The following is a 25,601-nucleotide window of genomic DNA, read 5'->3' as shown; positions in this document are numbered from 1 at the left end:
TAGAGTTATAAGCTTTATGCTCAACTTTAAGCTTTAAAGTTATGTTTCATGCTTTATCTTGTTTGCTGTATAGTTTGTGCATATAGTTTTGGAAAACATACCTGTTATTATTATGTAGTATCAGGTCTTTTACCTTCATTATTGTTTTTGACCTAGATTTTTCACTCTTTTCTAAATGTTAAAGTGCCATTCCTACATTCTCCTTTCTTTTTTTCTATTTTGGCTTTTTCATTTGATTTTTTAACCCAGTCTGCATTTTCAACCTATTTATACATACTAATCTATTGATCTATTGGGGTATTTGTTTCACATTACTGTGTCTTTACTATTTACTCTGTTGTTTTTTTTCCCCTTTTTTCTTGTTTTTGTTTTTACCCTGTTAATATGGAACTTTTATTATTCTGTTCATAATGATATATAAGGATTAGTATATCAATTCAATAGTGATGATGGTCCTATTAGATGATGATCCTAAATCTACATGCTCATTTTACCTTAAACCCCTCCTTCCTCTTTTAGAGACTTTTAAGCAAATAGTCTTTTTCCTCTGCTCTCATCCCTCCATAATTCCTGTTTTTTTCTGAATAGTTGAAAAATTTTAGTTAGAGTTTTCTATTAAATTTTATTAATTAATATATTATATATAATATATTAATTAATTAAATAATATATATTATATAGTAATATATGTTAATTAAACAGGTGAATATGCAATGTATATTTTATATAATTAATCATATTTATTATATGATATACTTATTATAATTATATTAAGTATATATATAAATAAATAGGTTAGTTAAATATATAACTACATATATATGTAGTTTTAAGAATCCCATCTCATAATTTCTAAGTCTTAGTTATAGAATTGTCATCATATAAATGAAAACAAATTGCTTAACACTGTTCATTGTACTGCTCTTCTTACCTCTTCTCAGAAAGAAGAGATTTGCTTCTGATTGAATTTTCATGAGGTTGGAAGTACTTCCTTGAGTATTTTCTTCAGATAAGATATCAGTACATGGGTGGCATATTTTCTGAATCCTTCAACATTGAAAACCATTGTGCTTTTTCCTTAACATTTGAGTATTATATTAGTTGGTATAAAGATTCTTGGATCATAGTCCTTTTCTTTTAATAGCATAGTAAGATAATCTTTCTTTTGTAAGAAAACTATTTTTTGTTCTGGGTAGAAGAAAGAATTTTTTTCATTAGCATTGGAGGTCAGACATTTCCCCTGATTATGTCTAGGTGTGTGGCTTTTTGTAAAATTAATCCAGTCTGAGTCTTAGTAAGCCCATTCAGTCAAAAGGCACAAATCTTTTATCAACTCAGGGAGTTTTTATTCTATTATTTTCCTTGATTATCACTTTAATTCCATACTCAATTTTTCCCCATCTGGAACTCCTCTTATTTGCATATTATGTCACCTAGATCTTCCTCTAAATCTCTTCTTTTATTGCTAATATTCTTTTTCTTCCCTCTTTTATTTGATCATCCAGACAACTAATTCAGTTCTCAGCAGTGGCTACTCTCTTTTTCAATTCCTCTATTTGGTTTTAGAACTCTGAAAATCATTATTGTCCTTTCAAGTAATTATTATTTTTATTTTGTAATTGCATCTCCTTGAGAATACTCATTACACTTAGATTAACATTCTCCTCTATCTCATTCATTAGGTCTTTCTTAATAGCAGCTACCTGTTCAGCTTGACCTATCCTTCCCACAGGTTATAGAGCCCATGAAATAAATAGTAAGTTTTCTTTGATTTCCCTGTAAAGTAGGTTTTTCACACAATGACAGGTCAGGATTTGAGGTTCTCTTGAGCTATGGTGAACGGGAAGTTTGTGAATGATATAGCAGTTTTGTCTAGTGAGTTGGTGATTACACTGACCTGCAGGACTCCTTCACTGAGAAGGGGGTAAAGCCAGGTACTAAGACTCTTTACGTACAAGTGGGAGAAAGAAAATTCCTCCCAGAGTATGAATACTTGGAACAGTTTATCCCACCTGTACAGCACCATGCAACCCTCCCAGGGCTATCCACCCCAGCAGGATTAGGTAGTCTCCCAGATAAAATGTGAAACATTGGCAGATATTTTATTTTTTGCATGATTGGAGCTCCACTAGCATATGTTGGCTGAGCCCTCTCCAGTGGCCAAGGAATCTGCTGTACTAATTTCAGACCTGCTGATATCTCTGTTCTTTTCCCCTCCCCAGGATGAATAAAACCTCACACTGGCTCTCTTTTCTGGGGAACTCAAAGCTTCAGAGGTACTAATGGGCTTATTTAGGTGTTGAGTTATTCTGGCAACTTCCTGTCATCCCCAAATCTGTTTACACAATTTTAAATATGACCATCAGGTGTAAAGGTTTAATCTTATGCAATTTTTTACTTCACCTTGATTCTGAGTTATTTCTACCAAATCTAATTTTCCCACTGTCTCAGTTAAAATATATTTGGGGTTAAAATGGCAGGTAAAAATAATGGAATCATAATGTCTTACTATCTCACTTGCAAAATTATGTAACATATGGACTACATAATAATATACATACTTAATAAACTATAATGAAGGAACCACCCATTTAGAAAGGGAGAAGGAGGGAATGGAGATATAGCTGTAAATGGTAGTGAGCATAGACCACATTCTGCTGGCAGGTGTAACTGACGTCCCGTGAAGGAAATCAAGTTCTTTATTTGGTGAGCCTGGCTGCCACAGATACAGTTTCTGCTGCTAGAGGAATAGCTCTGTCCAGTGTAGATACAGCCAAACCTATTAACATAGTTAAGTGGTACTTAGATATTAAGCAATCCCTTGCCATTCTGACAGATTTAGTGCTCTTTGGCAATACAACTCCTTTAAAATCCTACCTAGCTCATTAATTTCATTTGGTGATACTGTCTTAGCTAGAAACTAATTCCCAAAAATGTGGAGTCTGTTATTCTTCAAGTTAGACCTGCTTGTAGTATTTTCTTAGCAAAAGGCTTACATGTTCAGCCCATCAGCTAGGATGTCTTTTGAAGGTCTTCTGCCTAGTGGTTGGAGACAGTAGGGACCTGTCCTGGGAGACACACTGAGTGGATATGTTGCACCACAGATTTGGGTCTATGTGTGGTGTTTGGGGTGGGGGCAATTAGTACCTTTCTCTGGCCAGGGAGTACAACAGGAGGTGTTTGGCAGAGTCCTGAGGAATTCTGCTTGCTCATTGCTCTAACTCTCCTGGGAACAGATCTTTTTAGTAGCATTCACTTTTCACCTCAATATCATATAGAAGAGTACCACTCCTTTCCAAGACAAATCTCTCTGCTCATGTGCTTAATCCCAGCCTCAGCTACATCTTTAATGTCTTACTCTAGTCCCCATATTTTATATTTTAAATTTCTCCCTCTTCATGGCCCCTTCCCACTCTTCAACATGCATGATAGAAATCCTCTGATAAACCTTGCTCCAAATCTTGCTGCACCTTCTCAGTACACCTGTGCAATTCACTGCCGATCTCTCTGAGCTCTTGTTTCCCTTCTTTTCTGGTCCATTTTCATCTTGCTCCTAAGCTGGGACTAGAATTCAGGTTTCCTGTCTTCTGGTTCAGTTCTCTTTCTTTTATATTAATGAAATATGTTGGTTGGCACCTTCATTAATTGTACTGATTGAGCACCTACCACATCTGAAATCTATCAAAGCTTAATTACTGGTAGTTTTATTATATTTGGTTCTTTAAATATTTTTGTGATTATTTTTAAAACACTGCTGCAAATTTTAAAAAATTGATCTGGGCTCATGGATACAATATTCACCTGTACAGATTCAGGATTTTAATAGTCTGCAAGTTGTAATTTAAGAGGAACTTAGTAAAGGCTTAATAGCTCAACTGTATCTTCTCTAGTATGTGCCATGGTGTCCAAATTACCCACCATTATTGAATCATTCTATGAGGTGGAGACCTTGTTACATTGTAGTTTTCTGGAGTTCTCTGTTAAAATATGAATGTTCTTAATAAGGAAAACTCATTAAACTGTTTATAATTTCATGGTTTAAATTTATGAAACCAGTTACCTTGAAAAGAAAGAGAGAATGGGATGTAGGACAGGACATAAGGCACTGAGAAAAGATAGCCCATAGGAGTTAGGGAGAAGGGGGCCTGGGTAGCCTCAGATCAGTGGCATGAAGATAGAAGAATGCAAGAATAAAGAAAATTAGAGTGAACTGAACTGTGTCTTCGCCTGCAAAAGGCGTGTGGACTACTTTTAGGAGTGCAGCAACTATACTGTTGTATTTTTCCAATGCTATTTTAAAAGGAAATTTAAAGTTATCCTGGTCCTGTCTGTTGCACTGGCCAAGTGGAGGAGGTAAGGCAGAGGACTATAAGGACCCAGTGGCGTGAGAGAGAGCTATGGCAGATGGAGCAGGATCCTGGGTATTGACATCTCTACAGTTAATATCACATGGTGACATATTCTGCTTTTTTAAGGAGAAATATTTAGTTATCCCAAGAAGAAGCAAGGGAGCTATCATATCTGTGGAGGTGATTTATTCCACCCGTACTTTAAAGAATTGCTAAGAAAGAAGATAGGAGATGAAAGTTATTCCCCAATCATTTTTGAAGGTTGGAGTCATCTGTGAACTCTTTAAAAAAAGATACGTGGACCCCTCTTCCCTAAGATTCTTCAGGAATTCTGGGTCTGAGATATCTGCATGCATGTGTGTGTAGCGGGGTTTAACTCTCTAAGTGATTCTGATGCTCAGCCAGTGTTGAGAACAACTAAGATGGAAATTTGATGAGCTGGGTTTGGTTAGATAAACAGAAACCACGGAAAGAAGAGGGGAGGCTCTGCTTCCGTGCTAGGAAGCACCTTCTAATTAAATTTAGGAAGCAGCCTGGACAAAAGCTGACAGCGCTTCCAGTGGGCGCTGCGAAGGAAAGCGCTATGAAAAACAAAGGAAGTGTCCTCTTAGAAGGTTATCACAGAGGCAGGCAAGCTTTTTTATTTAAAAACCAGTCTCAGTCAGGCCCCCTGCCCCACAGAGAACCTTTCTATTACGGCGCTTGCACCCTCTGCTCTACCCCCGCCCACAGCGGCTCCTCTGCTCACGCTGGGGCCGCGCACAGATTTCTGACATCTGCCCCGTCGAGCCTATTCGTTCTCCAAGGGCAGATTCAAATCTCTACTGATTACTGCTGCCCAAGTACCTTTCCCTTCTCTGAGCTCTGTCGCAGCTTGTGCTACTTATCCTGCAGTTGTAATTTCCTGAGCTCATACTATGTGCTGGTACCTGTCACACACCTGGTGAAGGGCAGAGCAAGGAAAACGGGTTTAGCTGATCCCAATTCCATATTCTCTTTATGCCTTGCATGCTGTCAACCCACCCCATACTACCCTGTACTACAATTGCTTGATACTTCGCTTTCTTCCTAGACTATAAGCTGCTTATGGCCACAGACCGTGTAATACCCATGCACATGTTAGAAATCCTGTAATATGTGCCATAGTTTTGAAAAAACGAGTCAAACAATGACGAAGCAGCAGGAATGGGTAGCCGCCGGGGGTATAGTCTTTAACCACTGTGCATGCTAGCACTTGGACATCTGGAGAGGCTGCAGTTCTAAAGGCGTCTTAAGGCATAAGTTTTTTTAGTCATTATACTGTCAAATTTAACAGTAACTTGCAGGAAAACTGCATCTTCAAAGAAAGGTTCCATAATAAGCCAAATAAGCCAATTTCAGCCATTACTGAAGAATTAACAAGAAATTAGAAGGGAAAACTAAGTCAAAAGTGCTGAGACTTAGGTATTAATGAGGGATATAGACCTTCTTAAATCCCTACGTATCACTATAATATATAATTTTCCTTATAAAAAGCAGTGAAGTATAACTGAAATATTTAAACAATCCCTGTAGGCCCTTAATGATTCTATAGAAAGAGAACTAAAGTCATTTATAATGCTATTAACATAAATTTTGAATTGAGCACTGGCTGAAACATTTTCAAACATCACTTTTCCTTGTTTCCCATATAGAGCATATGGTGTACTCATTTTTCTCTGAGTCACCATCAAATTTATCCAGAACTTCTATTTTCTAAGATGCATCAACTTTTACAAACTGTTTCACTTTTTCTTAATTTCCATCATGAGAAATGTGAGAATTAGCCATTGGCTTTGGGGATCACTTTACACAAAAGTTTTTTCATCAGTTCAAAAAATGATTTTGTACTTCTCAGCAAAAGAAAGAAAAAATGTCAAGGCTGCACTGCAAGGTAGGAGCTAGCTAGCAAAGCTCTCAAAAGTCATTCCTAGCCAAGTCACCAACTCACACCAGCCTTACTACATGATCCCCATTTCTTATACAATTATATGTTAATATACGGCTATGAGACATATATTAAAAGGTTGAGACTGCAGATATTTAATCCATGAATATCAGAAATTTACCATGTTATATAGTTTTCTTTAATTTTTGCCACTTGTATGATTTCCAAGGAATTTACTTAATTATTGACTGCATTTACAATTTATTTTCACAGAGTGTAAGCTTTATATTACTACTTTTACTATGCCAGGAACACAATAAATGGTAAATATTTAGTCTGTCACATGATGTAGCACCACCATCATTTGTTGATGACTATTCTGAATTGTATTAATGCTCAAGTATGAAGACAAATTACTTGGCTTGGAGCAGGTGAAGTTGTCTTTTAAACAGAAACAAAATGGTCAGATATTCAGACAGAATACCTAGTTCAAAAGTTTTCCTATGGTGGTGTTATTCCTAGTCCTACTTTGAGATTACTACCACCATTAATATATTTACTAAATACATATATATATGTACATGTGTGTGTATCTATATATACACAGACATATACAAATGTATACATACATGTATGTGCACATGTATGTATGCACATATATGTGATTGTCTTCAATAAAAACTGAATGCATATATGAGAAATCTTAAATCTACTTTACACATGTACATTTTATTTAGCTTTTTAAGTTTTTTTAGAAGCAATCTTGCCCTTTAAAGCAAATAAGTTGTAAAAAATGAAAATGGGAGAACTGGTTCAAATATCTCATGTGTAGATAGGATGTACCACCACTTTAAGCAGACAGCTCAGAACTACAAATAGCAGACCTAGGGAAGAGGGCTATATGGCTCTGGACAGTCAGTCTAAGCCCAGAAATACCCAGTGTGTTCTCAGGGCTCCTGGGTACACAATTAGAAGATAATTAACAGTGATGATCTCAGTAGCATCTCAGAGAGACCAAAAATGAACTGGAAATGTAAAACTTGAAGATGAGAGAAATAAAGCATTTTTTCTTCTAATGTAAAAATTCCTAGATAATAGCAAGAATATTCCATTAATACAGTGGAGTGGTATTTCTCTGAATTCCTGCTCTAGTATAAGCATTATAGAGCATTAAGTAGAAATTTAATCAAAGATATTTTCTTAATAAAAGCATAGACATTTAATTAATCTTATCCTGTATCTATGTCTAAAAAATAAAAACTACCCATTTTTCTTAAGCCACTCTAAACAGATGGCACTATCATTTAATTTGTAACAAAAAGCAAATGCCATAATGCTTTGGAGGAGTTAATTCAATTTTTAGGTCTAGTCTTCTTTAGCCTGTCTGACTGCCTGTCTGCTTGCTTTCTTTCCTTCCTTTGTGAAGAAACTCCCTATCTGGCCATAACCCAATTGAACATGAGTGCACATATGTCCAGTTTTAACTATTGTTAATGATTTCATATAAATTATAACATGACATAGTTTTGCAAAAAATTTTAATCGTAAAATGAGATCAGTGTAAGTGAACCGCCTGGCTAAGAGTTAGCCTATCTTCTATAAGCTTTCTATTGGCTAACACGTGCATCTCAGTTTCCTATTATTGTGTTATATATAAAACTGGGTAATAGACAAAGGTAATGATCATATAAAACATACCAACATAGCATTTGCTTTGGAGTCATATCTCATTCTAATAAAGTTTTATCTAAGGCAATGAATATTTAGCCAATGATTAATACACCTGTTGTGCCTACTGTATACCAGTATTATGGTTGCCTCTATGGATGATATTGCTTGATGAAAAAAAATATATGGTCCCTGACTTTGAACAACTCAAATTCTAGAAACAAAGAAAAAAAATTAACTACATGAAGCTAAAATTAGTTTAAGACACTATAAAAGCAAGTGATACTTTGTGTTGACCACAGAATATACATAGAATTAAAGGTGACTTCCTCAGGGTTAACCAAGCAACCCACCTTCAGCGTGCCACACCTATACCCCAGTTGTTCTTTCTCCCCTTCTTACTTGATGTATATTTTTCACTACTTATTTGAAGTTGTATTATATACTTAATCATTTTTCCCTATTGTATTTTCCACTTGAATGAAAACTCCATGGGCATAAAGTAACTTTGTATTATTTATTGTGAAAACTCTAGCAACTAAGGTAATAGTTGAATGATTATTAATGAGACTAATAATGAGAAATGTTGAATGTCTAATTAATGAGGAAGTATCATGAAATAGGGAAAAGATCATTATGGACTACTGGCACAAAATACTAAGCAAATAAGATAAATATGGCTTATGATGCCTTATTTATCATGGCACAGATTTTAGTTATTATATAAGTTCAGATCTTCACTAAGCAAGAGCTATAACAACATAACAAGTAAATGAGATCACAGGATATAGACTGATGATCTTTACAATATCTTTAGAGTTCCTGTTAACTCATTGACATTGGACTCATCCTGATTTCTTTTATAGCCAGGAAAATCAGTATTTTTTTCTATGGCTTCATTGTATATTATATCAGGATGAATTACAGGATTTAATGTTCAAATAGGTGTCTATTCCCAAATAATTAAGAAGTGAGGAATGTAAGTAAAATATTCTTTGTAGTTTTAAGATTTTACGTGTATGGATAATGATAAAAATTATACCAAAGTTTGGGTTGGAAATTTTCAAAAAGTCTAAATACATAGTTTAGTGTTCTTGAAACACATTGTATATTTTTGGTATTGAAGTTATAGAAAATATAGAAATAAAATATCAAAATATGTATATTTCTTTTGTAAATTTTGATATTGATCAAAACTTGCAAACATGGCATAAGGTAATCTGATAGTTATTCTTTTTTGTGTGTATTGTGTTTTAAATACAGAATAAGATATTTATGTAGTATGTCGTTCATACATGGTGACTTACAGGTATTTCATACCCTTACCTGTTATTAGCCAGCAAAGTGTCATCGAGCATTGCTTTAATCCAACATTAAGTAATGGAAATAAAGAAGGTTAACAGTATACATCTTGTAACCCTGAATATATCCCAAAGAGAAATACACTGTCCTTGATTTTGACTGTGCTTATAATATAAATGGATTTTACCACTCTAATATGGATAATTCAAGTTAATGGCATAAAAATAAAAATGAACTTATGCAAATTTCAACTTGGTAGTAGTTCCATGTCCTAAAATATATTTTTATTAATGTTCATTCCTATTCATGTGATCTTAACAAAACTCCGATTTACAAGTATTACTCTTTTACCTTTTTCTTTAAAAGCTGCTTTTTGTTATTAAGTTTATTCTACCTAATAACCCAAAAGTCTAGGAAGTAATATGTAGAAATTGTCTCTCACTCACTTTGGGAAACATTTTCTTAAATTTTCACACTTTAAACAAATTGTTAGCTTTAATTAAATGTGAAATAAAGACATAAACTAAAAAGCCTCTTGTTATGAAGAACTGATATGATGAAATTAGTTTAAAATTCATAAACAACAGCTCTTTTCTATAATAACCACAGTAAAATTTCAGCAAACCTTATGTGAATTTAGTTTTATAAAATAAATTTATAATTCTCAGATGATTAGTAAGAAATTACATAAGGATGCCCTGTAAAAGCAAATCTATATTATATGTAGTCTGACCTTTTTTCCCACTTTATAATATATATCTCTGTTATCTTTTCAAAGGTGTCAAAATTTGTGACCATATTGATATTTTTTCAATTTTTTCATCATATGATCCATTTATATAATAAATAATATTTGTTAATCCATCTGTTCAGTACATATCTGTGGAGGAATCAAAATAGAAGTATGTATAAAATCTTAAGAAAAGATAAATGAAGAAATAAATTCTCTCAAAGGCTGGAACAAGTCTGTATGATGTGAATGGGGAAGGATATTATGGATAGAAGAAACAATATTAATAAATTTTGGTATGGTATTTAAACATAAGTGGACTAATATGTTTGTCATAAAATTATATAGTGACTGATTTTGACTGCATATCATTGTTTATATGTATAATACAGTCTATTCACTTTAATTATTTAGAAATAACTGTATGACTATAGTGTAATAGCTTTATCATTTTTATCCCTATTAATAGGGGTCTCAATGGTGTATAATATAAGTGGTTTGGGAAAATCCCATTATGATTAACACTGGCTTAAATTAAACATTGTAGAGGAATCAAATTATGCACGTGCTGTCTAAGGGAGATCTACCTGTGAGTGAGACATGGAAACTCTGTATTTTCTGGAGAGAGAGATGTTAAAGGCTGACTGATTATGGGTGGGCTCTGGTCTATTTTGCTTCTACTGAAATACCCAATTCTGTCTCTTTCACTAGTTGTCCCCATGGTAACAGACAGTGATGCAATTTTCCAAGTTCTGTTAGTCTCAGGACTATTGACTACTCAGGTAGCTGTATCTGCTTAATGCCTATTTTTGTTTGGTTGCTTTAAATATATACATATATATATATAATAAAATTTTAAAAAGTATATATATATATATATATATATATATATTTACGCTTTACCATAAACACAGCAACTAGCAATGAAAGCATAGGAATTATGAGCAGCAATCACCAGAAGAGATTTAGTCCAATGTCATTATAATAAAACAGAGTGAAAAAATATTGGTAAATAAGTAAAACAGGGCATATATCTATGGTGAAATATTTTATGAATATTAAAAAGGCATTTTTAAAGAAATTTATTGATATAAGGAATGTTCATGATATAATATAGAAGTGAAGGATATAAAACTAAAAATGGTAAAAATTACATTTTGAGGAAAGTGTATTCTTACTCAAATAAAGTAGATGAAAATATACCTTGTTGCTTGGTTGTTTTATTAGGAGTAATTTTTATTTTTCTTGTTTAGTCAATAGTTTTTCAGAATAATGTATTCAAAAATTATTCCATAATAATTGTGGCATCTTTTTATAATCAGGATTTTTTTTTTCTTAAAAATAGCATTTGAAGATTTAATACAGAGGTATTATATAAATTCTATTAAATAGTTGTTCTTTTTCAGGTAAAACAAAAACATGTAATTTTAATTTGTAACAAGGTGAGAAAGAAATTCATATGAATTTTTTTATCTCAAATTTTGTGAAAAATGTGTTCTACTGTATCTCTTGTGGAGGATAATTTCATATAAACAAAAAGCTAGAATGTATGAGAGCATTTGGTAAATCATTGAATGTATGTTTGTTAGTTTTAATATTGTCTGAGAATGATCTAAATAAACTCTTTGGGTTCTATCTAGGCCTGTGAGATTAATTATATATTTAATTAACAAAGGTCATTCTTTAGGTCACAGATTGTCCATCTTCTTTCCATCTTCTCATCTATTCACAAGAATTCAGTCACTGTCTACATGCTCTCAACTCTGAAATCTGTGCTTCCAAAACTCCTCCAGAGATCCAGATTCCCATTAACTCTCAACTAGATTCTTTCAGCCTTATGTCCTAAAGAACCTCAAACTCAATATGTCATAACTCATTCATCATTTTCTCCAAAAACCTGCTTCTCTTATATTTCCTCACTTGGTGGATGATATTGCTATTTTCAGCAATGACAAACTACACACGGAATTATTCTTGATTCTCATTACCCTTTTCCAATTTTTCCTAATCGTGAAAGTTTTTATATTCTTCTTCAAACTGATACTCCTGTCTACCTGAAGTTCTTGATTTTCACTTGGACTCCTTCTTCTCTTTCAGATTGGTCACCCTGCTTGAAGTGTATGTATCTTACCCTATGCACCCCACAGACATAAAGGGAATTATATTTCTAAAATAATGGATCTAAACACACAATCTTACATGTTTGCTTAGTGCCTAGAGGATAAGGCACAGAATCAGGCACAAAGCTGACCCTAAACTTTAGCTGAACCATTTAGTCATGTCTTCTGCCTGCTTCCTTTGTATTCATCAGTTTTTTTCTCCCCTATTTTCCATCACACCATGCATTCCCGTTCTTTAGAGGTTTTCGTATTTCTCATTCACATGTGGTTTCATAGGCTCTACTCCAGCTGGCTCCATTTTGTGAATCCTTCAAGATTACAAACTACAATCACCATCACTACTGACACCCACCACATACATTTCAGAAGTAAATAAAAGTAGTCACTCCACTGCTAAGTTGCCATTCACTTTGTACACACTTTAAGGGGAGCAAGTTGTTTGACATTTTTAAGTCTGTTTCCTAAAACAAAATTAAACTGCTCATAAATCTTTCATGGTTAGCTGTAGGATGATTACAAATGTCCAATTAGGGATATTGGTCCAGATTAAATAGCTTTCAGTATTCCCACAAATCCTGTACTTCTCAGAGACAAGACAAAGCAAGAGGAGTATGTGTTTCATGGGTAGCGATTTCAACTGTTGCATGTTAAAATCTAGGAATATTAGCAACAGGAAAGACGAGAGTAAAGTCATCTTTGCAATGCTGGGCATTGCCTTTGCCCAAGCATCTAAAAACCTGCTGAGGTGCTGCTGCATCTAGATGTTATTTACATTACATAACCCAGTAAAGTTCACCACAGTATGCTTGTTTCTAAGTGAAAGAAAAACTGCAAAATTTTAAACTACCTCAATTTAGCAGCCCTTTGGGTACTTTACATTTGTTGAATACTGCAAAAGTAAATACCCATCTGTTTTTAGTACTAATATGATTTTTTTGTATCAAGCAGTTTGAAGATTTTTCCCCCATGCAAGCTTCATCAGCTGTTCTATCAACAATGTAGGCTTCAGGCACTTTCGTAAAGTTGGGTTGGAATAAATGAAAGACCCTTGTCGAATTGGTAATCATGCAGGTATTCAGAGTGAAAGGGAGATCATATTTTAATTTAATTTCAGTGCCTCAAGATATTTTTCTTTATGGGCTATATTACCATTCTCTGTTACATATCTATCTTTTACGAAATCATAGCTACTCTTAATACATTTCAAATCAAGCTTTCCTGGATCTGGGTGATATATATCACTTCTTTCTGTGAGGGTCTCTTAAATTATATGAAAGCTTGCTCATTATGACATATTCAAATGTTGAATGATTTGTAGAAGAGTAGAGACATATTATAATCCCAAAGGCCATTTATATATTCTGTTGACTCTGAAAAATGATCGTGACCTAAGTGGTTCTAAACTTGATTTTAAGTTCTTTGAGGACAAAGTTGATGCCTCACTCTTTTGTAATTCCCCCTCTGCACAAACCCACATCTCATACACCACTAAGCAAGTATAAATAAGTAAATGGATAAAGATGAAGTTAGGTTCAGATTGCTCAAAATTTCAGGTAAAATCTAGCATCTATGAATTTCATATCAAGAGTTTGTAGATATCACACTTGCAAAAGGTGCTGTTTAATATCTTCTCTGTCCCACATTTTCACACAGACTTTTCAATAGTCACCCCACTTTTAGGATCTCCAAATCCTTTTCAGCTTAAAGAGGAAAATCAGTCCACAGAGCTGGCAAAACAAACAAAGGCCTAGATATTTCTTTCTAGTTCTTACAACAGCAGTAGGAGAAAATCCCTTAAGGAACTGTACCAACTTTTTATGGATGAGTTCCCCTTAGCTGAAACCATTCATTGCCAAGGGATTGCGGTTTTCTCTGCTACATTATTTAAAATTGCCTCAGCAGTAATTCCTTCTTGCTTAGATTTCATAAAGCTCCCAGGACAGAAGCGTGACTTCCCTCGACTGTATTCATCCTAACTGTATCAGCATCGTGGATGCTCTAGGGCAGCGGCTGTTTCACATTTGCCTTCTCCCTCTGCCTGTTAATCATTCACACCAATATAGGATCACAAAGATACTGAGGTTGTGTGCTCCTGGTTGTTTTCTAACTGTAGCACTGGAAAACATAGGCTAAGTGAATAGACCAACAGATGTATAAAATATCAATTGTTACACTGTTTACACTAATGGTTTGCATTAAGGAAACAAATGCCAAGCTGCCTGAAGTCTGTAAAGAATAGAAACTCCTTATTATACACTTAAATACTCACTTACCCTTATCTACAATGAATCTGTACCCAGTAGTGCAAGCGACTGCCTGCACTTCATTACCCACTGAAGTCTTTTTAGCATGCTCTGAGCAGTGATTGGGAGGCCTGCTGAGCTTCAGTTTGGCTCAGCTGGCCCACAGTGTTGAACCCCCACTGGTGGTATCTGTAAAGCCTGTGCATCGCTTATTTCTCCATATATTAAGATTTTCCAGGTTACGTGGCATAACCTCATTAATACTATCCTTTTAAAACATAGCATACCACATATAAGGAAATATCATGGTCATGGGTGGGGGGTGGGATGCTCAGTATAAAGAATGCTAAAAAGAGTACACCATTTTCAAAAATATTTTAGAAGATTTTTAAGTGTCTTAATTTCTGTTTTCATAAAAAATATATATGGTCTTAATTTCTGTTTTCATAAAAACCAGTGTGTGGTTCTGAAAGGGCATCTGCTTGCCTATAAAGGTAGACATGTGGAGCCTGTGTCAATTTTGTTTTGGGGAGAAAAAGGATAAAAAAAAGCTAAGACAAGGGAAATAGAGGCAAAGGAAAATCATTGCAAAGCAGAAAAGGATGACTGCCTGTCCTGGCTCAAGTGTGCATGCAAGCAGAGGAGTTGCAGGGCAATTCAGGCAGGTGTCAAGACTCAAAAGGGTCCAATCCAGAAGGAAGTGGGCAAGGAAAAGTGCAGAAATGCGAGAACTTGGGCAAACATAATGGATTACACAAGCAAAAGCAGACTTAAGAATGAGAGTATTAGAGACCAGACATACTGGAAGAGGTTTCCAGATGACTTCTTCATGGTGTTATTAAAGAAGTTGTCATTTATTGACTTTATCAAGAGACGTGAGACTAGAGTAGAGATTAGCATTTCTACTGATTTACCTGGCCATACTCACTTGATGGGTGGACCTGGCTCTCAGAAACAAAGGTATCATTTCCTTATCTGTGGGGACTTCTGCACAGTCATTTCCAATGTCCCACATCACAGTAGTGACTCTTTTAGCAGGTTCTGAATCAAAGAAACAAGGAGGTGTCTAAACTCTCCAAGGATGTCTCTGAACTGGGAGAGGGCTAGTGTCTCTAGAAAGAGGACATTGTAACTCTAGGGGGCGGGAGGGGATATGCTCCCAGCCTAGGGCAAATAACCTTTGAAGCTGAAATCAGTCAAAGGGAGAAATGAAGTGGGAAAAACCATTTTTTTGTTTACAGGGAGTCGTCCACTTCTACTCGCCCATGACTCTCATGACCCTGCTGCAGAAAGGGACCCCACCCAACCTCTCAGGTCCAGATATGCCCTCTCTCCCCCTTATAATCACCTACTGATGTGGAGATGGACTACTTCTCTCCACCCCTTAGAAACACCTATTGGTATGGAGATGCACTAAGGCCAGGTGAGAGATTCTGGAAATATTGCAATTTGACCCACAACATCCTATCATTGTCCCCTACTATGTCTCTTATAAAGCTATCTTTTTTTAGGAGAAAAATTAGCCCTGCTTCTTGGTATTGGGCCACTTCTTAACTGGAAACATTTATTAGCTATTGTTGAGTAAACTATGCTTGACTTTTTCCAGGGTCTTCCAGAAAAAATAAAAGTTAAGAGATTTGTATGGAATAAGTTTAGCTTTCTTGAGTTTCTCTCAGATACCCTGGGGTCATTTGGGCAAGTTTCTTTTTTTTTCTTTCATTTTCTTAGAATATAGCCTAATTGTCATCTTACTGTGCTGATGGACAGTGACTGTAATGGGGTATGTGGTGGGGACTTGATAATAGGGGGGAATGTATTAACCACAATGTTGCTCATGTGAAACCTGAGCATAAGATTGTATATCAATGACACCTTTCTTTTTTAAAAAAAAGAATATAGCCTAATTATATTACAGGGAGAATTCCAAACCTAATTAGTGAATTGCTATGTCAGTTGAGACCTCCAAGAACCAGATACATAAGTGAAATTGGGAGAGAAAATGTTTCCTGGGGAGTAGTATCTGTGAAAGAAAAAGGGAGAAGGTAGGTTTGGGCAAAGAGAGCAGCTAGATCTTCATACAGATTTGAGAAAATCCTTTGCCAGCCCAATGCAAAGCTCCAGACCAAAGGTTGCCTATTAAAGGAGCCCTGCATTGGGCAGAAATGGCTGGATCGTTTTTACTGCAGTTTTGTTGTCATGGGCTAGGGACTCCCTAAGAGGAGCCTGACCTCAGCATGATGGCTGGAACTGACTGGTCGGAGGGATCAGTTAGATTCTCAGCTCACCACATGGTTGCAGCTGAAAATGAGTCTTTTTCTGAAGGAGGATCTGAATTGTGTGCATCTGTATCTAACACAATTGTTTGCTTTTGCACATATTTCATAAGAACATTTCTAATCCTAGTTAATTCACCTTAGTATATCAATGTGTTAGTTCTGATAAAAGGCTATACAATCTTCAACAACACACAAAGTCAAACCCTTACCTTAAATCTGATCCCAGCTTCTTTTCATTATTATTTTTTTTGGTATAATACGGGTTTCATGGAAGAGATACTCAAGGCATTTACACAATAAGACAGCAGCAGTGCTATGAAGAAGACTTTCCCTGAGACACAAATGGCTAGAATAACACATGGACCTGTGGACAGGAGACATTCATTGGTCTGTTTACTGGGTAGGTACTTCTTCTCTAACTTCATTTTCATGGCCAGCAGAGGCAGTGGATTTCTAGTTTGGATTAGCCAGTAGGATCAAGATAATTCTAGGTAATTTGAGGATGATTCCATAGGGTCAAATTGTGGAGGGGAAGATCTGAAATTCAAACAGTTTTCAGAGCTGACTTCCATCACTAGCACTGTCACTTTAGAATAAGAAGTGAGCTGGTGGGAAGGTAGCTAGAGAACCAAAGGGTCACCAGAGGGAAGAAAATATAAAGACTCATAGAATACCTAGCCACCAGGAATGATCTGAACAGTGCATGGCAATTCTTGTCCATTTGTTAAGAATTTAAGCTTCTGGAACTAAGTGTATGTGAATAGGAAACACTGATACTAGGGATGTTGGGATGTTGGAGGAATGGTACACTAGAGAAACGCTGTCTGAAAGGAAGAAAAATAGCATTAAACCATAGTCAGAGGGAATCAAATTTAAAGAAAGGAAATACGAAAGCAAGTCCCTGTTAGCTGGCAAAAAAATATGAGTAGGTTTCCCCACCAGGCCCCAGGAACTAAGAACTGGGAATTGAGACAGGGTTAGGGGTGCAAACTGGAGAACCCTCAATATCCTAAAGATTCAGACAGAAAGGGCTGTGGGCAGTCTGGTACTTCAGGGAGGTTTCATGGACTGCCAGGCCATAGCAGGGACAGATGCCATTCAAGCACTTTAGCTTGCTGGTTGCACTAAAAGTTTGTTTACAAACTCCACTGGTATGGGGGGCAAGAACTACTAATATTTACATCATATTTTGGCTCCATGGAAGGCCAGAGGCAAATGTTTTCTTGTGTATTGTGGGAAGCTGGAACACATTTAGGAATTTTTTATTGTTTCATTCAACACAGTACCTATTGTCTTTAATGTCTCAGATGTTATACCAGGGGCTTAGAATAAAAAAGATGCATCCCTTAAAAGACCAACAGTATAGCAGAGAGAGAGAGAAAAAATACATGAATGCTTGTAAAACACCATGGTAAGTGAAAGAATAAAGAAATAGTCTAGAAGTATTTCAAAGGGAGTCATTTATTAATCTGTTCTGTGCTGAGGAAGGGTGGGAGGATTGGTCAGGAAGGGCTGTTGGGAGGGGTGTTATATATAAGAAAAGAGATGAGGGATGTTTTGGGTGGAGAGAAAGAAAGAAAGGCCCGAAGTGAGAAACAACGCAAGGCTGTATGCGCCTGGGGAAGGGAGAACACTCAAGCAGTTCTGGCATCTTCAACTTAAGGAACAAGGGAAGTAGAGGGGGAAAAATGTATATATATACATATATATGTATGTATATGTACATATAAAACATGTAAAATATTTTATACCACACATTCATTACATGTATATATACTTGCAATGTTTTATAGTCACAAACAATATACTTACAACATTTTATATTCACATGACATGTTTGTTATATGTTATATGTATTTCCCCCCCAGATTACAAAGTATTTGTTTAGTTTTATTTTAAAGAACAGGGCAAGTATATTATACATCTTTAAATCCCCATTGCTAACATAATGCATTAGCACAAAAGAGTTGTTTTTCAGTTTATCCTGGATCCACTTATTTTATATCCTCAAGTTTTTCTAAATAAACAGAACTAAAGTCAGTGTCAATTAATGCAGTGTAAGCTGTATCAATTCAACAATAGTCATTGAGTGCCTATGTGCCCAACCTTGTGCTGTGTTCTAAAATGATTTGAAATGAGAAGAGCATTATCATGATCTCCTTTTTTATACTTAACATCCAACATGCATTTTTATTTACATGCTTGAATTGTATTTCCTAGTACACTCTTCCTTTCTTATTCCTCTCATCTTAGTCTCCACCACAAACCAATTGCAATGTTAATAAATATTTGTTGAAAGAATAGAACCCACATTTCCCACAATGCCACTGGCTTTCAGTTTTCTATTTATAGTTGAATACCCTTAGCATTTTTTTAATTTTAAAAGAAATCTGTGACAGTATAATTTACCTGTAGTAGAAAGAATGCATTTCACTGCAGAGTTTCATGTGTTTTGGCAAATGTCTGCACTCATGTTAAACACCACTGCAGTCAAGATATAGAACTTCTCCACTGTCCCCAAAATGTCCTTATACCTCATCCCATTAATCCCTCCCCCATCCTCCAACTCCAATCCCAGAAACCATTGCCCTGTTTTCTATCAGCATAGTTTTGCCCTTGTGGAATTGCATAGAAATGTAAATATACAGCATTTACTCTTTTGTGTAATTCTTTAACTGAGCATAATGTTTTCTTGATTAATTCAAGTTGTGGTATGATTCAGTAGTTTGTTTCTTTTTATTGTGGAATAGTATTCCATTGTGTGGATATGTTACAATATGTTTGTTCATTAGCATATTAATAAATATTTGAGTTGTTTCCAATTTGGGGCTATTTTGATAAAGCTGCTATGAACATTCTTGCACCAAGTCTTTGTGTGGATATATGTTTTCATGTCTCTTGGATATGTAGCTAAGAGTACAATTGATGGGTTGATTGGTAAGTGCATATTTACCTTTATGGGAAAGTTTCAAACCCTTTTACAAAGTGATTGTTTCATTGTTAGAATTTTTAAGCCAGGAAAACTGATGCAAGACAGATACATGCTAAAATGTAAATTGATTTACCTTCCCATTCCAGTGCACAATCTTTACATTGACTTGGAGTAGTTAACTCTTTCTGTCCTATTTTATTGTCATAGAAGGATAAATACATCACATTTGCCTATTACTCAGATGCTGCATCCAGGCCTACAGGTATAAATGGAGTAGAAACCTTTTATAGTTCTAGTTTACAATTGATGGCTGAATTTCACTTTAGGGAGCAATTTCGCTAAAGAAGATGATGGTTTAGGACATGATAATGGGAAAGAAAATTAAGAAGGTGAAAATAGGTACTCAGATTGATCTTCTGGGCCCCAGTTCTCTCTATCAGAAAAGTGGACATAATAAAAATGCCAGCTACTTCTTGGCATGACATGTGAATTAAGACTTAGGAGTTCCTTAGTGGAAAACATTTTATAACTGTTACATTTTTCAGTGGATTCATTGAAATGCCTCCTTCTAAAAAAGCCATTTTGCAAAGAATTGTACAGAGTAAAAATTACCAGGTAAATTGGAGAGAAATGTTTCTTAAAGTCAAAAATTTCACTGGTAATTTAACTTATCAAGAAATTCTCCATCTCATTCTCTCATGCTTGTTCCTTTGTATAGGGTGTAAAGCCAATGAGATTTGATGCCCTAGGTAATTGGTATAAATGCCTGTCTGACAATGCAGAGATGTGTCATTTATAGAAACCTCTGGAATATGTAACTAGAGGCATACTAGTTACTAGAATTAAAAATTAGTATCTTCTGGTAGAAGATACAGTCTTAAAAACAACCCATTTTGGACAGTAGAAACTACTTACAGCAAACAATCTAGTCAGCACTACTTTTTCTACTTTTCCCTGTTGTAATAGTTGTTTGCTTTTCATAGGAACCTACTCCAGAGTCTATTAATTGCCAGCAGATACAGAGCTGCTTCTCCTTAAAATTGTCAAAGAGGCCAAATTTTTCTCTAGCTTGCCTTCCACTCTTTTCAGGACTCTGTAAGTCTGGTCTGGGACCTCTACCTCATGTGGTCCTCTCAAGACCACTGTTTGCTCCCCAGGCCAGGTGCTCATTCCTCTGAGGGCTTTAGTGCTTTCCTGCTTATCACATCACACACCCCATCACAGAAAACCCATTCTGTTGCTCAGACCTTTCTTTAGCAATCATATGAAAAACAAAATGGCCAACCAATGTAAAAAAAACATACACACACACACACACACACACACACACACACACTATTGCTGTGGGAGAAATTGCAGATCATGGTCAGGGTTGAACATTACTAAGACCTGTAGGAAGAGCTGCTAAAAAAATAACTTGGTGATCCAAGTAGACTTTCTGTGGCTTAGATTCTTTTAAAGATGTTACGGTGGGTTTTATTTTTTAATTTTTTTTGCCTGATTATACACCATTTTTCTTTAGATTTATCCCAGATTTGTAAAGAAGTCTTTTTGGATTTCATGTTTGTAGACATTTTCTATTACAAAGTATATGCAAGTTTTTCTTAAACATAGACATAGTTTATGTTTTGATGAATATATAAAAAAATCAACTGAAAATGTTCCCATTTCATTCATTCTTCTTTCATTGACACAACAAATACTTTTTGTGCCCAGAAATAGAAAAGCAGTCCAAATGGTTTTGTTTTATTTACTTTTTGTTGATGTGGATAATGTTAAAGTATCAATTTGTCTTAACTAATAGTACCTTTCTGTATTTTCTAAACTGAAGATTTGGGGGGCAGGGATTGGAAATTGTCTGAAATGTATTCATTTCAATAAGACTCTACAAAATACTTTATTAGGAAGGGCAACACCATCTGATTCTAACACTAGAAAATGAGAAGGTCAAGATGCAGAAACACTATTAATTGCCTTTAGATCTTCAACATTAATATCAAAAGTGTGAGGAAACTAAGAAAGTGTGAATAGTTAGAGTCTATCCTTTAATTCCCCAAGGTGTACAAATTCATTTTATCATGCTATTAGGCTCACCACATTCCTAGGCATATTACAATATTCCCTATTATGCTTGTCACATAAAACTTTGCAATTTACAGGACAGTCATTAATTTTCACTATAATGTTGTCAGTTGTTTTTAAAACACCCACTAATCAAATTGTGTTTCAACTGGGTATGAGAATTAGTCAGCAGCTGGTTTGGCTGAGTATGAGGATGACAATAATATATCTGAACACCGTGTATCTTACCAGAGAACTATATGAGGGTCAAATTATGGTGTCTCAAAAAGAGACAGATGAGTCAATAATAATGGTACCAAGAGACCACAGTTTTTTTTTTGAATGAAAAAGTTGGAACAAAATTCCAAATTGCTAAACAATGGGCAAAAGACATTCATTTAAAGTATTCAACTAGTGAAAACCTACAAAAAAATATGTGACAAATGATCAGAGTAAATGTTAAAGACACGTGGTCAATAGTATTGAAAGCCACTTAGTAGCCTATGTCAGATTATTAGTGTTCACTCTGTTGGAAACACATAATACTTTAAATTTGTTTCAGTAATTCTTGTCCAGCTACCTTCCATGTATTATGCAATTCAAGTGATCTTTAAATTATTGTCAAGTTCTACCTTAAAGAGAGCTTTTGCAAAGCACATGCAATTCATATCACCTACAGTTACTGTCATTTCCAGGCTAAGTTCCAGGGAAATTCATAACTTAAAAATGAAAGTCACAAAGATGCAACTGCCTTCATAATGCCAATGCAGCAGTTATAAATATTTCATGGACACTGCATGGGCAGGGGCAGATCTCCATTTTCATGAGTTAGAATTTGTTCAGCTAAGTCTCCAGATTTTACTATTCATAATGCACAGTATGCCCTGTAGAGCATTCCATATACTGCCTTTTTAAATATTTGTTTAATTAAGAAATGACTGTCCTGAAAAAAGAACAAGCCAAACAAAGATTTTTTTTTGTTAATATTGTTAGTTTTGCTGAATAGAGACAGTAGCAATCAACAGAAATTACTTCATTGGAGTATCTTAGCACATCAACGCATAACTTTTAAAGTAATACAAGATGACGGATCAAGGCACATTAAACCTAAATGAAAAGGTTCTTTCTAAAGGTTAGAACATTAGAAATCTCATCTAAAAAGAATTTGAAAGGTTAAAATGCAAAGAGCAACTTTCTTACATATAAAAATATTAATTACACATTATATTCTTGCCTCCTGTTTCATAGTTAAGATATATGTCTGTATTTTCCTGGGTTTTCTTTTATTCAAAAAACATTTTAACTTGCTAAGATAATATTACCATGTTCAATAATGACTTGCTGTTGCATATTTTAAGGTAATTTATCAAAGTGCATTATCAGTACCTGTCAGAATAAATTTTGCACTAAAAGTAATGAAAAAAAGGACTATTGTATGTGTTGAAATCAAAGAACATTACTGCAGCTAAGTTAGTTTCAATGGAAAGGATAGGTGATTGCCCTCTAAATGATACTTGTCCCAGGAGGAAATAGAAGCCTGCAAAATCACAGGTAACAGATGCCTGAAAATGTCTATTCCTTGCTTTTAAAAATGAGCATTTGATATTTTATTTCATTTTTGTCATTTTGATCAATTCTTTCAAGTCAATGAATGTTGAAAAGTGCTCTACAGATCTTGGTAACATTTAGAAAAGTAAGCTAAAGTTACTGATCAGCTCATGTATCATCAAGACTGAATTATTCCATATTAGCATATACTATATATCATATTAGATTGATTAGGAAGTCACAGATTTATTTACTTGTGAATACACTTCAGCAAGACTAAGTCTTCCAATAATGAAAACAGGCCTCAGATTTAATATTATTCACCTGGGAGCCAGCAGTTTAAATACTTTTTTATGAGGCTCAAACTGATGAGGGCACTAGAAATTCTGTAATGTTTCCTCCACTCACCACCAGAAGTTTATGTTTTATTCCTGATATTACTTAACTGGAAGTGGGAAACACTCCTCCATTTGGTTCTTTGTAATTTGATTTTCCAAAGGCTCTCTTGAGGAATTTAACCTTTATGTGACAAATTTGCAGTTCACTGGAAGTGTGTTAACCTTCATTCCCTAATGAGTCTAGGTGTAGTACTGAGGAGGAATTTGAGAAATATATCATGTAGCTCGTTGTCAAGTTGGATTTGTCTCACACATCTCTAGCTTTGCTGTTGTTCCAGTACACATTTTGATCACAATTCTTTAATTATGTTCTATATTTAACTGACCTATTTGAACAGGATCCAGAGCTGGTGCGGAACATCTGTCGCTGGGTTAGGCAAGCTGTTCGGGTTCCTTTTTTTGCCAAGTTGACCCCAAATGTCACTGATATCGTAAGCATCGCAAGAGCTGCAAAGGAAGGTAAGAACTGGACTTGCATCAGTGCCCTAGCTCTGAAAGTAGGGGTCTATATTATACAGACTTACTAAACTATACCTTTATCTACAGATGTATATCTTTGTTCAGAGTTTAAGAGAAGTGTTAAATTGGGCACTAGACCTCAAAATGCAGTAGAGTTGCATCTGGACTCAAGCTAGTAAATGGACTGCAAACTTTGGCCTGCAAAAACAAAAACATTTAAATTTTTCCTGCTAAACACCTGTTTTGCACACAAAGAATCATGGAACAAAACCTCAGTCACAGCAAATCACTCCAAAAAAATGACCCGATATTGTAACAATCTAGCAATAGCCTTTGAACATTTAATGAAGTGAAAAACAAAGACACCTGCTTCCACAATGCGAAATTTCTTATGTGCTCCTTTTATATGTGGTAGGGTCTAGTGCACTGCCTTTAACCTATGTTCAATAAATATCTATTGAATACATGAATCATGCAGTCAATGCATGACTTTATAAGTCATATGTGATGTGTTCCATCCAATGGAAATTGCATCTGATTTGCAAAGATATTATGAATTACCTGGAGAATAGCCCTGAACACAAAATATTTGTCATAGGAATCTATATAATAATTGGAAAAATGAAGTCGTGATCATTAAAAATTTGTATGCTTAGCATTTTAAAAAGAATTATAGGAGTGAAATTAGTGAAGACATTGCTAGGAGGAAATATTCTCAAGGGAATGTAGAGTGTGTGTTTTCACGGGTTGTGAGGGTTTGAATGAGTTTTAGCCATTGTCCCTTTAAAAACTGCAGGTAAATGTTAATATACTTTTCAAAGGTGGTGCAGATGGCATTACAGCCACCAACACTGTCTCCGGTCTGATAGGACTGAAAGCCGATGGCACACCCTGGCCAGCAGTGGGCACTGGGAAGCGCACTACGTACGGAGGGGTATCTGGTAGGTGTTCTCTCTCCTTGTACTTTGCTTCTGTGGAAGTTGCTGAAAAACCGCAAGTTCACGTGTAAGTCAAGCAAGAGTATCATAGCCTTTATGATCCCAAATTCTTATAACTCTTTGCGGGTCAAGATTCATAATAGAGAAGAGATCAAGAGTGAAGACTCAAGTAGCTGATAGCACGAGATGAGAGAATACCAGTATAGGGTTTTATGCCAATTCTCCTCTCATCTAGTCTGTGTTTTTCTTGGAATTTCTCATTGTCACAGTGGTCTTGTCACTAGTAAAGGGTAACACCGAGGCTTGCTAAGAGACAAACATAAGAACCCTGATTAGAAAATCTTTCTCATAGTCTGGATTAGTTTCCACTTTTCCCAGAATTTTGAAATCTACCTTCTGCACAAAAATCTTACTTTCACAACTGTCCCAAACGAACCATTAAAACGTTGCATTTATGGCTTCGGCTGACAACACATTTGCAGAACTCAACACCTTTGCATACTCATCATCAAACACTTGCATTTAAAAAAGAAAGATAAGCTTTAATCCCAAAGTCCCGTTCAGTATCTTTACCCTGTGTGCTCTGTTGCTGTGACAACATGAAGTTGGTCTTGCAAAGACAATGCTGTGAGGTTCTTGACTGTACTGGTATGGGGATTAGTCTCCTTGGT

General features: G+C 35.4%; 1 protein-coding gene across 5 annotated transcripts in view; it reads left to right on the top strand.

The window, feature by feature from the left end:
* DPYD (dihydropyrimidine dehydrogenase) overlaps positions 1-25,601 on the top strand; it is an 879,000-nt gene that overhangs the window by 602,264 nt on the left and 251,135 nt on the right. For all 5 annotated transcript variants that reach the window (XM_057500453.1, XM_036883856.2, XM_036883855.2 and 2 more), the window contains 2 exons: positions 23,872-23,992; positions 24,814-24,933. In XM_057500453.1, coding sequence (XP_057356436.1) covers positions 23,872-23,992; positions 24,814-24,933 — 241 coding nt within the window. The remainder of the gene's footprint in view (positions 1-23,871; positions 23,993-24,813; positions 24,934-25,601) is intronic.

The sequence above is a fragment of the Manis pentadactyla genome, chromosome 4 (genome assembly GCF_030020395.1).
Source record: "Manis pentadactyla isolate mManPen7 chromosome 4, mManPen7.hap1, whole genome shotgun sequence".
NCBI classification, from domain to species: domain Eukaryota; kingdom Metazoa; phylum Chordata; class Mammalia; order Pholidota; family Manidae; genus Manis; species Manis pentadactyla.
This window is presented reverse-complemented; position numbering and strand designations above follow the sequence as displayed.